The sequence below is a fragment of the Muscardinus avellanarius genome (genome assembly GCF_963383645.1).
Source record: "Muscardinus avellanarius genome assembly, chromosome: 2".
Taxonomy (NCBI): Eukaryota; Metazoa; Chordata; class Mammalia; order Rodentia; family Gliridae; genus Muscardinus; species Muscardinus avellanarius.
In genome coordinates, this window is record NC_137787.1 from 199,478,690 (window position 1) to 199,495,809 (window position 17,120).

At 43.1% G+C, this 17,120-nt stretch overlaps 1 protein-coding gene across 1 annotated transcript in view; it reads left to right on the forward strand.

Annotated features, from left to right (window-relative positions):
• MYO16 (myosin XVI) overlaps nucleotides 1–16,862 on the forward strand; it is a gene marked incomplete at both ends in the record, with an annotated part of 497,659 nt that extends 480,797 nt beyond the window's left edge. The window contains one exon of the mRNA XM_080689777.1: nucleotides 16,635–16,862. Coding sequence (XP_080545903.1) covers nucleotides 16,635–16,862 — 228 coding nt within the window. The remainder of the gene's footprint in view (nucleotides 1–16,634) is intronic.
• Between the last annotated feature and the right edge of the window lie 258 nt (nucleotides 16,863–17,120).

Consider the following 17,120-nt stretch of genomic DNA (forward strand, 5'->3'; position numbering starts at 1 on the left):
TTTCTGATTTTTTTTGGTATTTTACCCTAAGTTTTAGTTTTTGTCTCGAACCAGTTCATATATTTATCCCACAGAAGTTTACAGTGTTAGTATAGTCAGATTGACTACTTTTTACCTTCAAGAGATATGTGTTTATTTTTCATATATATATATATATATGAAAGATTTTCTATAATATGAAATTCTGTATATATGTGTGTGTATGTGTACAGGAAATGAAGACCTTTTTTACTCTATTGCCTGTCAACCATATTGTGTATGAATGTGTGTACACACACACACTCACACACACAGTTTTTTACATGCAAGAATTTAAGTGACCTGAACTTTATGATTGAGGCTGATGGGAGTTAGCAGTGGAAGCTTATACTTTTTCCTGCACAGGTAGCGATTGTTCTGCATGTTTCCTAAGACTGAAGCTGCTGACTTCTAGCGCGGCACCAAGCACACTGCTAGAAACACTGCTTTCCACACTCATCTTGGCCGTCCACACCCTCCTTTAACGTCAGCGTCCTCCCCACAGCCTCTCTCGGGGTCCCTCCAAACAGATCAGTCACCTTCATGATGCTGTACCCATAATTCCCACATCTCTTTTGAGTAAATCTCCCTTTGTGTAGTACAAAGCTCTGTGTGCATAAGGCCTCATCAGCTTCTGAGCTGGTAGAGAACGCATGGAACGTATCTGAGTCACTTTTGCACTGTATAACACAAAGCTCTAGGTAAACCGCCGGTGCCATGTAATCGGCAACCAGTACCAGCCCAAGGCAGTGAACGAGGTGGACTGAGGCAGTACTCCCTAGTACTCCCTGGCTTCAGTGCTTCTCACTTGGTTCCATATTAAAAGCACGCTAATAAACTGGGCAAATAGGACCAGGGGCAGCTGCCTCTCTGGTCAAAGGACATGACAGTGGGCTCATATTTTATCTTCTGGTTAGCTCTAAAAATCATAATTTCAAAGACACATTCCAACAAACATGACACAGTAAGATTCCTTCTACTGCCCGTAAAGAACAATCCACGTGATTTTACTATGTGTAACTCTGTACGTCATGCGGATTCCTGCATTCATAATGCAGGAAGCAACGAGGCGTGTAAAAATACATTTCCAGGACTTTAATTTGGAGAGCAAGCTGCATCAAGCTGAAGTCTCAGTAATTCAACCATCTATTTACTTGTAGATTCGTCAACGAATATATTTTGAGACCCTGCTTGTTCCAGGCACAGATTTGGGGCAACCTTCATCTACAAAACAAACATTCTTGCCCTCTTAAAAATTAAATTCCTGCATGAAAAAGCAAACAGTGAGCAGGCATTTAGACACAGAGACAAAGGAAAGGTAGTGCTGGGCGGATGGAGCGGGCCAAAGGGCAGAGAGAGGAAGGCGGGGGGCCTGGGCTACAGATGCGGGGATCCACGAAGATGGAATACCGAAAAGACACAATCAGAAGTTCAGGGAGCTCCTGTGCTGAGGGCCGGGCCAGCGACGTCCTCGGTCGAAGGGCCCAGGCAACACCTGACCCGCGGGGTGGCCGGACTACCCACACCAGTTGCTTAAGTGACATAAAATCACCATTAGTCATATGTGGTCAGTCTAGAAAAGGGAAATTTTTAAGTTACAATCTGGCGCAAGAGGCTAAGTATAAAATGCCAATTATGACTGTGTGACTTTCTTAAAAGCCGTTATGCCGAGTCTGGAAACATCTGCTCAGATTCTAAGCAAAAGAGTAAATATTGTCTACTTGCCTTTTCTGTAAATGAGGAATGTTAGCTATCTAGCTTCATTCCTGCTCAAGATATCCAAGGATAAGAGAGGAGACTCCAGGGAGAGGGCTCCCATAGTTCCTGACAAATTTGAAAGCAAAATCTGGGGTAAAAGATAGTAAGATTCCCACGGCGGGAACGCAGTCAGCTCCTGGCGACAGGGGATGCGCTGTGTGCCCTCAGCAGACCTAGCAGGCCTGGTTCTTCTTTGATTCCCATGATTGCATTATCATTTGAAACTGTCATTTTGTATTTCTGACTCTGTCAGAAATAGATTCTAAAACAGATGAGCTGTGATGTTGGAAAGTGTCATGAAGTCAATGATATAAAAAGCCCAGAATCTGAAGCCCAAGTGGGTTTAAATTAATTTTATACACTTGCAGGTGATTTGTGTTACCTATTTTTGGAAAGAAGTCTTGATTTAAAGATTGTCTCTCAGCTTCTACCTCCTTTGGCACGGCCTTTTCTCTTTTCCATCCTAATGCCTCTTGACACCTGTTTTCCTTTTCTCTGGCATTTTGACCCACATAATTTGTCCTGACTGTTTTAGAGGCACTGGAATGGGCCTGTGGTCCAGTGGCAGAGGCTGTGCTCACCAGTCCCCTTTCTTCTTCTTATACACCTAGCTAGACCACATTTCCCAGCTCCCCTTTCTTCTTCTTATACACCTAGCTAGACCACATTTCCCAGCTCCCCTTGTACTTAAGACTAATCATGTGATTGAAACTAGCCAATGGAATGGGAGCCATAATGGTGGATACCATTTCCAGCTTTGGCCCTTTCAGATATCCCTTGCCTGATCTTCTGTGACCGTTCCCATCCTAGAGCTGAATACAGAGTCCTTCAAGACCCAAGAAGGGTCCAGGTACACTCATGACAACACGGACGCCATAAACTCATCAGACTGTGACCTTAACATGGCCTTAAATACACTTCCGTGCCAAGTGGCTGATACATGTGCTGAGTAACTCCAACCAGGACTTCTTCATCGTTTGTTTGGCTTAATATTTTCTTTTTTCTGTTGAATGCTACTATTTGTAGTTCTTTATTAACTAAACTTAGTCTCCATTGTGTAACAGTCTATTTTTTTAATTTAGCAAAAATTCTATCTCCCAAAGTAGAATTATTGGAATATTGCATTGCTTACCCCCCCACATACATGCATATGCACACACACAACACATACAATGTCTTGAAAATCTCTCAAAACTCAAAGGACTTGATTTGCCTCAGTGACAAAGTCTGTCTTCTACATCAAGATGGGCCTCCTGAGTAGTGTTTTAATGCTCTCAGGACCACAGTGCCTTCAGTGAATACACACAAGCACTCTGTCCTTCATTCCTCGAGTTGGGGCTCACCCTGAAATCTATGTGTCCAGGGAATCAAGGCTGAGGAGAGAAGATGTTTTCCTACAGGAGTTGTTCCTCTACGTTTCTTTCCTAATTATGGCTGAACGTTTCTTTCCTAATTATGGCTGAACTTTTAAATCTATGTGGTTCGAGTTAAAATAGCATCTATTTCATAATTTTTCTCATTTTTACTTAATTATATTTAATATTTTAGCCCAAGAAATGTGATTGTTTCTAGAAAAGGAAAGTTTTCAGGAATTAATAGTTAAGTCATGCCTGCAAGCAATACAAATAAAGACACTGGCTAATGTAGCAGGAGGACAAATGTCCTTCGACTGGTGTCTGTGCGCTGAAGAGTGTGCCTGTGGCATTCCCATGACGTTGACCCCTGCCATCCCACCTGCCCACACAAGCCATTTCAGTCAGCCCCCTAGCTGCTGTGACCCCAGATCCCTGGTGACCACAGCCTGGAGAAGGAAGACTTATTTGATCTCGCTGATGGAGGCAGATCATGTCTGTGGTGACAAGCAGAGAGGAGAGGAAAAGCAAGGGATGAGGGACATATATAACCCCCACAGCCCCCCACAGCCCCCCACAGCCCCGTGGCCTCTCCTCCAGCCACGCCGACCTGCCCAGTTGTCACATGTAAAGCCATCCATCACTTATCTATGGACTTACCCACTGATGAGATTAAATCCCGCATGACTCATACACATCTCCTCTGAACTCCTTTGCATTAAAACACGAGCTCTTCCAGGGGAAGCCTATATCCAAACCACAACACAGGCCTCACCTCCTTTCCTACAGAGTCACAGCTCTACTGCTGCTCTGGAGGTGACCCTCAAATCTCTACCACTTCCCACAGGGCTTTTCTCTCTGTGGTCTCGTAATTATGAATGCAGGTATAAACGAATGATGAGGACCATTCCCTGTACCATTCACCATGCCCTTTCTTCTTCTTGAGCCCTCTCCTCTTTTTAAATTGAATCAACCCTTCACCCCAGTGGCCACATGGCCTTGAATGAGCTGTGTCTCCTCCAGATTCCAACAACAGTCATCAGGTTGCTCCACTGCCTCCTGACATTTTTGCATTTGTATCTTATCCACACATCGTGTGTGTGTGTGTGTGTGTGTGTTTGTGTTTGTGTGTGTGTGTGTGTGTGTGTGTGTGTGTGTGTGTGTCCTGTTGCAGTTTCTTGGAGCTCCTAAGGCAGCGGGTCATGCTTGCTACATCTTGCTTAGTCCTATAGACTCTATCACAATGACCTCCGCCTTAGTAATCACTTAGAGCACATCGGTTAATTGGCTAGCAGACAGGAATAGCTTCCTGGAAGGCAATGGCATCAGTGCTTACAAAGGTTGACTGAACCTGGAGTGCCCGAATTTGCATTCTAACCACTAGTTAGTAGCCAAGTGGCTTGTGCGTTGAAAGACAAGTTTCCCCATCTATGAAGTGAGGCTAATAATATTTAATCTGATTATTTCACATGCTCATAAGCATCTTCTGGAATAATCACATGGGAAAATGCGTTATGTATCTAAAACAACATAAACATGATAGTGTAAAAGAACCTGGGAAGCTTCGAGGCTTTTGGCAGGCAAAGGAATCGATTTTGGCACACATGAGTGGATAATCTTATAGGGAAGATAAGTAGAATTACAGGGTGCATTGCGTACATTCTGGTTGTGTTGAAATACAAAGTCTGTGTGAGAATGGATGAGGAGGAGGCTGGAATAACTGTGTGTCCAGAAGAAGCAGAACTTCCTGCAACAGGCCAAAGCATACGGGCCCGGCTTTTACAGTAGGGTAACCTGGTGTCTTTAAAGATTTTTGAACAAGCAAATGGTAGGAACAGACTTATTGTTTGAAGGGAGGAAAATCTAGTAGATTAGTTGCTCTCAGTCATAATTCCTTATATTTGTAGTAAGCCTCCAGTATCATTCTAATAAAAATATTTGAAGGAGGATTTTAGACTCTGACTTTGTATGTTCTAATATAAAAGACTTATGGTTTTTCATCTTTTTTTGCATTTGAACCTGATGACAGTAATATGTCACTGCTGTAAAGAAGTTTTTCTGCAATCCATTACTTGCTTACACAGATACTGCAGTGTTTCTTAAATGAATTTAGGTCAGAGAACAGAGTTCATACAAAATCCATATCCTGAATACCCCAGTGTATTACATTGTGTGATCTCTAGGCAATCATAAGATATTTCTTTTTTGTACTTCAATTAGCATAAAAACATAGACATTCACTCTTAAGTGTCCATTTTATGCAGAACTATGATTTAAGAGGTTAAAATAAAATATTCTATTGGAGTTATATTAAATGTGTTCCAATATAATGTCATTTATTATAAAAATAAAAAATGGGTCTTAGACAGAAGTTTTGGCCCACAAGTGTAACCCCAGTAAGAGAGGGTTGGAGACTGAGACAGGAGGATCACAGTTGTAAAGCCAGCTTTGTAGAAGGCAATGTAATCAGTGAAGCGAGGCTTTCAGCAGCTCAGCGAGACCCTTTTTCCACAAGAAAAATGAAATAGGACTGGGGGTAGAGCCTAATCCCTAGCATCACGATAAATAAATAAATAAGAATAAGTTTTGATTTTGAAGGAAACGACAGCATCCAGGTGGAGTAAGAAATCCCCCCACCAGTCTCGTTTTCAATAGCATTATCAACCTGCATTTTAGGGATTATTTTACTCTTTACTTACACCTTAGGCAACAAAGGAAACAAAATTCCAAGAGTGAATTTGAACATTTGTTGCATAAAAAGACTACCTCTGAGCTAGAAAGGACCAGGTCTCTGCGGCCTACACCACAAACGCCCTTTCCATTTTCAGTTAATTTGTCTAATCCCTTACAAAGAGGAGCATCTAAACTGGACATGGAGGGACACATTTGTAATGGCAGTACCTGGGAGGCTGAGACAGGAGGATCAGGGTTCGGGGACAGCCTCACCTACTTAGAGGCCCTCTGCGACTTATTGAGACTCTGTTTCAAAATAAAGAATAAAAAGCAGGGCTGGGAGTGGAGCTCAAAGGTGGAATGCCCCTGGGTTCAATACCCAATAACGCAAAAAAAAAAAAAAAAAAAAAAAGAGGGACATCTAGCCCCCTTGAATCACAGGATTTATCCGAATCACTTTCTGTTTGTGATGCAACTCCCAGGTGTACTCAGGTGGACCTTGGATTTACAGACTGTGTTTTTCAATTTTCATTTTTGTTGTTGTTGCTGTTTCCCTCCAACATCTGGGTAGTACCGAGTGGAGTTGGGATTTGCATTTGAAATACTGATCTTCACTACTCAGTCAGCACAGACACTTCTTTCTTTTAATTTGCATAAATGTCAGTAAATGCCTCTTTTCACCTTCGGGTGAACAGTCAGTAGAAGAGTCGATTGTGTGACAAATGAACGGCAACATGATTTTGCATCTGAATTACTTAACGAAGACTATCTTTATCCTGGAGGGAAAGACTTCAGGTGAAAACTCAGCAGCAAATTATTAACTTGCAATTATTAATATTGTCCATAGAAACGTGTATCAATAGGAAATTTATCTTGTGTTAATTAGACCATCTCACAGAGCTGTATTAATTATATAATAAGAAATTATTGAAAACTGGTAAATAGATACAGAAGTGATAAGAATCCTCATTGAATTTTAGATGATGGAAATTTAGATTTCCCTCTGAGGTGGGAAAAATTTAATGTTTTGGATCCAGAAAATACATAAAATAATTATAATGTCTCATTAAAAAAATTTCATTAACTCAGTCTCTTTTTTTTTTTTTTTTTTTTTTTTTTTTTTTTTTAGGGGAGGGGAGTGCTGGAATTAAACCCAGAGACATTCTACCTCCAAGCTATACTCCTAGCCCTATTTTATTTTTTACTTAGAAACAGGGTCTTGCTGAGTTGTTGAGGCTGGCTTTGAAACTGTGATCCTTCTGTCTCAGCCTCCCCAGTACTGGGATTATAGGTGTGCACCCCCATGCCTGGCTGAGTTCAGTCTTTATGTCCCTTTTTCAACTGTCTTCATTTCTAATTGTTATTTCCTACCTGTTGGGAAACATGAGATACCGTTCAACCTGTGTAAGAAATTGGAAACTGGATCCATGTGTTGAATGTCTAAGTATGAGTTCAGCAAGATCTTCTCAGTAACAGAATGAAATCATTGCTTCCACTCCATTCTGAGCTGTCGAGGTAGCAATTGCCAGTGGCCTTGGTTGCTCTGTTCGTTTTTAAGGATTATCATTTCCATAAAGGGCTCTTTTTGTTGAAAAACTAATGTTAGGAGGAGGTCTTGTTTGGGTGAGCTCCTTAGCCTACGGGAATTAGTTTGGGACCAGGATCAACTATGCATCTGCTCATCATGGTGGGGCTGTGCATGTGGCTCCTGTGTAGACTCACACATATTCCCTCAGTGCAAATAGTCCCACTCCACCCCCAGGATGCTGAGGAGCAGGAGGAGGCCCTGGTGCAGCACCTGGTGTATGGCAGGAGGTGTAATGAAAACCCTCCTTCCAATCGAGGCCTCTTGGGGTGGGCATGGTAATACTGCCCAGCACCCAGGGTTGTGAAGTGGACCCACCTGTCACTTCTTGAGGAGCCCTATTTCCCCAACCCCCTATAGACTGTGACCTCCTGCTTTCTCACTACCAGATCCCAAGTACTTCTGAGCTGTGAAGCCTCTGGATCTCTTTTAAATGTCAGATTTTAAAAATAACAGAATAATTTCCAAGCATCTTCTCAGATCCTCCAGCAAACAGTTTGGTTTTCAAGACATGTAAGCTGGCAGAGAGCCTCGCACACTTCCCAACACCTGGCGTTTGTACTTGTAACTGAAGGATTCCACTTTCTCCATATCATCCCCAATAGTCCTGAGCAGTTTATGAGTTCACTTGACCCTGACACACAGAGCGTTGTCTTTGTTAGACACCGGCTTGTGTTAGCTGCCTGGGAGTCCATACGCCGTCCCTCTCCCGAAGGCCCCACTCACTGGCCCTCCGCACCAGTCTGGGGGTGTTGGGATCTTCACCCACACGCGACATGATTTCCAAGAATCTCTGCAGTCTTAACCAGTTCCCAGGGCTTTCCCACGTGTGAGGGAGCTCTTCTGAATGTGGGAATTGTGAAGGGCATCTCTAGTACAAGAAACTTGCTCCGGGACAGCCTGGCACGGCTCGAAGGCTCCCATGCACTCTTTTCTAGGTCTGAAGGACAAGAGGTCCCCACTCGTCTGAGTTGAACAAACGATTCCCTTAAGTGAAATGCACGGTGATAACATGTCTCTGTCCCTGCGAGCCTGGTCCAGGTGTCCATCCGCCCCACCAGTGGGCTGAGGGGAGAGGAATAGGCTCCCTTGGGACTCCAGAGGACAGCATGGTTTTGTCAAGCAGTAACTAGTTCCACTCACACGTACAAGATCAACATTTCCCCATTTGCTTAATATATATGACCTTTCTTCATGAAAACTAATATTGTTGAGCCTTATTATTTAAAAAATTATTTTAATTTTCTTATAAATTAATTTTGATTTTTAAAAACTTAGTTTGCCAGGCATGGTGGCACATGCCTGGAATTCCAGTACGTGGGAGGCTGAGGCAGGAGGGTATCAGGTTCCTAGCCAGCCTCAGCAACTTACTGAAGACTTCAGCAACTTAATGAAATCCTGTTTCAGAATAAAAGCTAAAATAGGGCTAGGGCTTTACGACAGAGGTAAAATGCTGCTGAGTTCCATCCCCAGTGCCACAATACAGTAAAATAAAATAAAATAAAAATCAAGAAGATGTGACATTAGCAACTTTGCAGTTGAATAGTTTAAAAATTAAAGTTTAATTATTTAAAATTCGCAATGCCAATTACAAGCATGCGCACAGATCTGTATCCTTTTAGCTCACATCACAACTGTGAAACTCAAAGTCACAAACTGAGTAGAATAAAAACCTACAAAAACAAAATTGAAATTCAGGACATTTGTCAAGTATGAGAATTTGTTTAGTTGAGGGGCATGACATAGACGCCTGAGCGCGCTGGCCATGGAAGCCAACCTCAGTGTCCTGGGTCTGGGGGTATTTATACCATTCTGGGTCATTGTGTAACTAAGTCTTATCACTGCTTTCTGTTTGAACCACCTGTAAGGACTTACCTTTGAACTCACCTTATTCTATACATTTAGGTTTTTTCTCACTAGCTTTTCTTAAAGGACAATGCATTTTAATATTAAATCCATCTACTCACTATAATATTTCTGTGTCAGCTCTACTTGTAAGTAAAACACAAAGACAGAAGATAAACTCTCCTTGAGGATTAGCTTACAAGATAAGTATTTAAATGATAAGAGGCACAATTTTATCACTTTTTAAAGAGAAAATCTTGGAAATATAAATGAAAAATTGAATTATCTAAAGTACTTGAGGACCCCTGAAAATCCAATCTCGATTTGGAAGCACTGCATTTAACACCTGTTTAAAATGCTCACGGAAATCTGCTGCTGATCTTTTTTACAATTTTACTCTTAAAATTAAAAAATATCTTAGCCAGCAGAAATCTCACCAAGTACTATGCACATCATGCCTCCATCACTTTGAACTACATGATGAGAGATTACGATGCACCGATAAAAGTATTTAAAAGATCTGTATCTTAGCTGGGCATGGTGGCACACGCTTATAATTCCAGCATTCGGGAGGCTGAGACTGGAGGATCACAGTTCACAGACAGCCTCCGCTACTAAGCGAGGCCCTTCCCAACTCAGTGAGACCCTATTTTGAAATTAGAAAGAATATAAATAAATAAATAAATAATAAATAAATAAAATATATATCTTAAGCCCTTTCATTTCCCCCCAAATAACCTTCTTTATTTTTAAATCATAGTCATAATTCTACTGTGTTGCTCGGTATTTAAAGAGCTTCTCTCATAACTAAGGAAGAAAGCATGTCACATATGCGCAAGGCCACGCGTGATGAAGAAGGAAGCACCTTCATTCAGCATCGTCTGAACTGGGATTCAGGATTTTCTTAATTCGCTTTGCTTAGGGACTTTGTCAAGTCAAAGAGCTAAGAGTGTCAGAATCCATGTCCATGTCTATGTGTGCAGCTGGGTTTTTAGGGCACTCCTCTGAGTCCGCACACCGCCCGTCACCAGGACAGTCCCACAGTTCCTGCCGGGCTTAGCTCCTTCCTGGTGGCTCCAGCTGCAAATCCTTCAGGTCTTTGTCATCCCCCAGGAAAGGTTGAAGTCCAGTGTCAGCACTGGCGCTTGTGGCCCCTAAGTCCATGGGATACCTCCCCTGTTTGGTATTTCCCTTTCCAACTGGGTAGATGGCCACCTTACTTTCAAAATTCCAATCTGTGCAGATTCTTCCGACCCTCCCTCTCAAAGCCTGAATCCCCCAAAGGATGTTTAAAAAAAGTTAAAGGCAAACAAATATCTCCCCTTTGCTCATGTTGCGTCTCCGCGTCCCACGTCACACGCTGACACACTTCCAGGATTTGCTCGTCCGAAAGCGTCTTCAGTGGGGGACATGGTCAGTGTTCACTGAGCCCGGGCACCTGCGCTGAAGGTACCAAGGTGCTGTAGGGGTGGAGTGCGCTCCACTTCCCAGTTTAACACCTGCCTTCTGCTTCTAAGAGAAATGGTGTGCACAAAGAATATTGTATAAAAACATCCCGGAGGAGAAATTCAGAAGGTGGCTCTCTGCAGGGGCGATGCTGGAGAAGGGCGATCCTCTCCGGAAGTGAGTCTTCAGCTCCAGGATGCCCCCTCGGCAGCTGGCTGCAGAAGCAAAGCAGGGCCAGTCAGCCCACAGGGCAGCCAGCTGGCCCTGGGACAAGGCGGTCCCCTCCCCAGACCGCAGGGGAGCTCCTGTTGGTTGCAAAACCAATGTTGCCTTTTGGCTGACATTATTTCATTTATTGTGAAATATCAAATAATAATAAAGGGAGGCACGCATGTATTATTGTTCTCTCTAGGACAAAAGAGTTAAAGATGGGTTAAATTGGTGTAGGTGCTTTTCAGTGTCAAATTGTGTGTGTGTGTGTGTGTGTGTGTGTGTGTGTGTGTGTGTGTGTGTGTGTGTTTGACTGGAGATTGAACCAGGGGCATTTTACTCTCAGCTACACCCCAGTCTTATTTTGATTTTGAAACAGAATCTCAAAAAATTGCAGAAGACCTTGGTAGGTTGCCGAGGCTAGTTGCAAACCTGTGATGCTCCTTCAAGTACTGGGCTTGCAAGCACGCACCACCATACCATACCTGGCTTCAAGTAATGTTTCAGTTACTCTTTGTTTTTATATTACTAGTCCACTCTGTAGTAAGTGACACCCATCATTGTGTTTATTGCTGTACTAAAATATCAGAGCTCGTCATCTATGACAAATAGGATTCCCATGCTTCACAGCCTGGTAAATTTAACACATCTAAATAAAGAAATTTAAATACCGTCAGTCATGGAATGCTGTCTTTCTCTTCAGAGGATTATTCTGAATTTCACTGTGGTAAGGTTGGCAGCCTATCACATAGAGAATTCTAGCCTTCCTTTAAGATATAACCTGTGGGCGTTCTTTTTGTTGTTGTTAATGAAGATCAATTATATTAATGGTTTGGCATCTCATTTATGCTATTGTGGTACTAGTAGGTTTACTCAATAGCTATATATATATATATATATATATATATATATATATATATATATATTTTTTTTTTTTTTTTTTTGCGATACTGGGGATTGAAACCCAGGGGCATTCTACCTCTGAGCTACACCCCCAGCCCTATTTTTTATTCATTATTTTTAAACAGGGTCTCACTGTGCTGCAAAGGGTCTCACTAAGTAGCTGAGGCTGTCTGTGAACCTCAATCCTTCTGTCTCAGCCTCCCGAATGCTGGGATGCTGGGATTACAAGCGTACACCACCATGCCCAGACTACTCAATAGCTATTAATCTCTACTTTAGAAGCTACAGCAAGTTCCAGGGGAGTCCTCAGTGGAAGGTTTATTCCGGGTTCAGGTTAACTACTGCAAACATTAGTCAACTCTTTGCTTACCGAGGAGGCCCCAGGAGGCTCTGCTTGTGGATTCAAGGCTGGTCAATTCATGCTCCTCTCTGTGTAATTCAAGACACCAGTATCATCGTTAAGGAAGGGTTTTCTGATGGTGTCTGTGTTCAGGTTTCACCTCTTCTAATGTCCTTGGGAATTCAGATACTTTTCATAAATGCAGAGAAGCTTTCAAGCATTTTTATGTTTCCCAAAAAGAGAAGCAATTCCTCAGGGTATTTGGGGCTTTTTCTGTCAAAGTCCCTCCCAGCAAGCTCATTTTGATCAGCAGCCCTGAGACAGGCCCAGCAGCCTGGCGTGGAGTCTGTGCCTTCGTGGAGTGGCCGGGCTTCAAGGCCCCTCCTGTAGGGAGGGTGAACTGGAGGCCACACCTGGTGCAATTTTGCTCATTATGAAAAACTAGGGCACAGGGTTTGTGCTGTAGAAGTGCAGAGTGGGCACATCTGCTCTTGGTGTGAGGACAGAGCCGTGTGGTCAAGATAAACCCAGCACAGGCCTCCAGGCGGCGGGCTGAACACCACCTCTGGGGGCAGGAGGGATTTGGATTCTGTTTGTCTAGTTTTTATATTCGCCTATATTTCTTTTAGCTATCAGTCTCCGTCTTTAATCCTTTTCCCCATCTTTCTGGCTTTCCTCTAGACTAACTGAATTCTCATAGCATTGTTGTATTATTTTAGTTTGTTGCTGGAATGTTCTCTCGCTGTTCTTTTCGTAGTTTCTAGGACATGTGTTCCCAACTTATTGCATCCTAACGGATTGTATTACATCTACCGCTTTCCTAACACTGCTAGAATGTTAAGACAGCTAAACCTTACTTAATCCCTCCTGGCTTTTGCAGTTATTGTTGGCATACTTTTGTGTTTTATGTATGATTTAAAGTCTAAAAGACATTCCAAGCATTTAATTTATATATACCCATGGGTTTATTAACTCCCTCTTATATTTCCAGTTTTCCATCTGGGCTCTTTTTCCTTCACCTAAGGGGAAAAAACCAACAACTTTCTTTTGTCTTTCTATTAACACAAGACTTAGAATGGCTAATTCTTTCATTTTTGCTTGTCCAAATACACCTTTATTTTACTCTTTTTTTGTGGTACTGGGGATGGAACCCAGAAGCATTCTACCTCTGAACTACACCCCCAGCCCTATTTTTTAGTCTTTATTTTGGAACAGGGTCTCACAGAATTGCAAAGGGCCTCACTAAGTAGTAGCTGAGGCTGTTTGCGAACCCGGATCCTCCTGTCTCAGCTTACCAAATGCTGGGATTACAAGCATGCACCACCACGCCTGGCTTTTACTGTTGTTTTGAGGGATATTTTTATTTAGGACAGAATTTTAGGTTGGCTTATTTTCCTTCAGCAACTTAATTTGTCATTCCTTGTTTTTTGGCTTCCAATGTTTCTGTTAAAAAGTTGGCTTTCATTTCATCCATTGTAGTTCCTTTGTTTTTTTTTTAATTTTTTATTTAACATAAATGGTATACATTTAAACTATACTTGGTGCCCTCTTCCCCCTACTTCCATTTTCCCTTCCCCCCTCCCACCAATGATTGTCCAGGGTAACCATGCCATATTCATAATTTTACACATATTCGGATGTAGACCCTCATTAATCAAGTTCAGCCTTCCTCCTCTCCTATCTTTCCATTCAACTTTGCTGGTATTTCCCCTCCATTATCTGGAGTCCCACTGGTATCCTTTGTGTTTCCTAGTTTGGGCATATTAGAGGAAACATATGTATCTTCTTCTTCTGTGCTTGGCTGATCTCACTTAACATAATGTTCTCCAGGGCTTTCCATCTTCTTTCAAATGATATAATTTTGTTCTTCTTTATGGCTGAATAGAATTCCATTGTGTGTATTTCCCATAGTTTTGCTATCCATTCATCTGTTGATGGAGACTTGGGTTGGTTCCATATTTTGGCTATTACGAATTGTGCTGCTATGAACATAGGTATGCATATGTTGCTGTATTTCTCTGAATTCAACCCCTTTGGAAAGATACCCAGGAGTGGTATAGCTGGATCATATGGTGGATCCATTCCCAGTTTTCTAAGGAATCTCCACACAGATCTCCATAGTGGCTGAACTAGTTTGCACTCCCACCAACAGTGTAAAAGAGTTCCTCTTTCCCCACATCCTCGCCAGCATTTGTTGTCGTTTGGTTTCTTTATGCTTGCCACTCTGGCTGGGGTTAGATGGAACCTCAGTGTAGTGTTTTGGATGCAGCATATCTTTTTCTTCTAGAGTTTTAAAGCCTGTGCTACAGCTTTTCTGCACTTTCAACACGATCTACCTGTTTCTTCCACTGTGCGTGTAGCATGTGCTTTTCTTCCATGTGCTTTTCTTCCATGTGCGTGTTGATGCTTTCCTCAGTTCCGGGGACTTAACCTTTTTGAATATTGCTCTGCCACATTCTCTTCCACTTCTCGTATTCTGTTTATGTATAAGTCTAGCCTGATATACTTTCTAGTTCTTCTTCTTTTTCTCCATTTTCTTAGACATTTAATCATAAGTATTTATATAAGCTTTATTTGCTAAATCCAAGAATCTGCCAATCACCTGAGAATCAGCTTTATTTTCTGGCATTGGAAAGTCTCCTCATCCCTTCATGTGTATAGTAATTTCTGGTTGCATGCTAAGCATTGTGTGCTAATCAACGATAGAAATTGTGGATGACGTTTTTTTCCATCTGCGAGTATACCATTGTCCTCTTGTTAAACAGTAAACTAAAGACTGATCGTCTGAATCGAATCAGAAATGGAGCTGTGCTGGAGAGCCAGTTCACGTCTGTTCTCCTCTAACCCCCTCATGACCCTCCTGTGCTTCAGCTGGCAAGCTATGGGTCTTTGCTGCTTAGCACTGAAGGGTACAGAAGACTCAGCACAGCATCTCAGAGCTACGAGCCCGGCTCTCCAGCCTTGTGTCTCACAGTTTCAAACACTGGCAGATAGTGTCAATATGAGACTGGCCTGTGCTCGAAGCTGTCATCAGCCTCGTCAGGTTTTCGTTTCTGAAACATCTCTAGCAAGGTAGGAGATTTTATTCTGCTTTCACTAAGCTTTTGCTCAGGACACTAGTCACCCACAGAGCTGAAGAAGTCAACAGATGTCCCTTGTGAACAAATGGCTGGGAATATGAGGCTCCTCAAGTTTCCAAGCTGTTTCCCTAGTCCTGGACAACTGCAGACTGCCCTGTGTCTTCCCTTCCTTCCAGAAAAGAATTTCTGGTCCTGAAGAATAGCTCAGAATTGAGTAATGTGTCCAGTGAACAGAAGCAGCCGTTAATGTCCAAATCGCCTCACACGGCTTCTCCCCATCTAGCATTTATTGTTTCTGTAGAACTTTCTGATGTTTTAAAAATATAACTTTTACAATTCACCCCATGCCCTTTTATGGGGAGGATCAGTAACCTGCCATGACCTACTACATCCTATCCAGAAGTGGGAGTTCCCAGTTTGGTTTCCTACGTGACTATGAAGTTGTCACTCAAGAAAGAGCATGTCCCAGCCATGTTTGGGGACACTGATCAGCTGAGGTGGAGACACATCGCACCAATGATATGTTCTCTTCCAAGAATAAATCCAGTGACAGTATTTCTCACAGATTGCGAGTACATTGCTGAACGTGAGCCTTTGCTTATTTAATTTTTTAATTTTTATTTTTTTAATTTTTTGGTTGTTTAGACAATTCAGTTTGAAAAACTCTTCGCTAATAACCAGCTCTAGACACCTAGTTATGAACTCTAAACAGGAGTTTGACCTTCACAGCTTCTGTGTTCAACACCACTCCTTGAATCTAGCCTTTGGGATCCTCGCTGCGGTAAAACAGGCTCGGATGTAAGTTTAGAATTAGCCCTGAACACTAGCAAGCCAAGCTGCTGCCAGGTGAATGTCCTTTATGTAAGAATCACCGCCATGTCGTCTTGCTGTGTTCTGTCATCTTTGTGTGTGTGTGTGTGTGTGTGTGTGTGTGTGTGTGTGTGTGTACTATTGGGATTGAATCCAGAGACATTCTACCTCCAAGCCACAAACTCAGCCCTTTTTATTTCTTCTTTTGAAACAGAGCCTCATTGGGTTGTTGAGAGTCTCACTGCATTGCTGAGGCTGACCTCAAACCTGCAATCCTCTTATCTCAGCCTCCTCAGTACTGGGATTATAAGCCTAGGTCACTATGCCTGGCTTCTCTTTTGTTGTAATGGAGAGATGGGGATGGATAGAAGGGGGACTGGAATGCAACACTTGGTACTTTGAAAGTGAGTCGAGCCCCTCTGCTCTTCTTGTTTCTCCCCTGTACTCCCATTCTGACCTCCACTCTTAATTCAGCAATTCGCAGCCGACTTCAGGGGCCCAGGTCTGGTGGAGCAGGTGTCTTGAGGCCTGACCTTGGCCTACGGCATTACTCGGACCATCCCCTCTCGCCCTCATATCTGTTGTCACCCCTTCTTTGCTCCCTCTTTCCCCAGGTAATCCATCAGCTGAGGCTCTCTGAGAATGAGAGTGTGGCCCTGCAGGAGCTCCTGGACTGGAGGCGGAAGCTCTGTGAGGAGAGGGAAGACTGGCAGCAAGCCCTGCAGCACGCCCAGCCCAGGGCGCCCCCACCGCCGCCCTGCAAGAAGCCCACGCTCCTGAAGAAGCCAGAGGGGGCCTCCTGCGCCAGGCTGCCCTCCGAGCTCTGGGACACCACCATCTGATGTGGCAGGACCGCAGACAGAGCGAAGGTGGCCCTGCTGTCACTGTGTCCACAGAGGGCTGCCCGCCTTCTGATACGTGCCGAGACATCTCGCCATGCGTTCTCACGAAAAGCACAGGACACTGACCTGGACAGATGCGATGTCCTCTGTGTGTGCGCGTATGTGTGTGTACGTGTGTTGTACCTTCCTATCCATTTTGTGGTGATACACTCTGATTTTCAGGCTCTGCCCCAGGGAGCGAGAGAAAGGCTGGGAAAC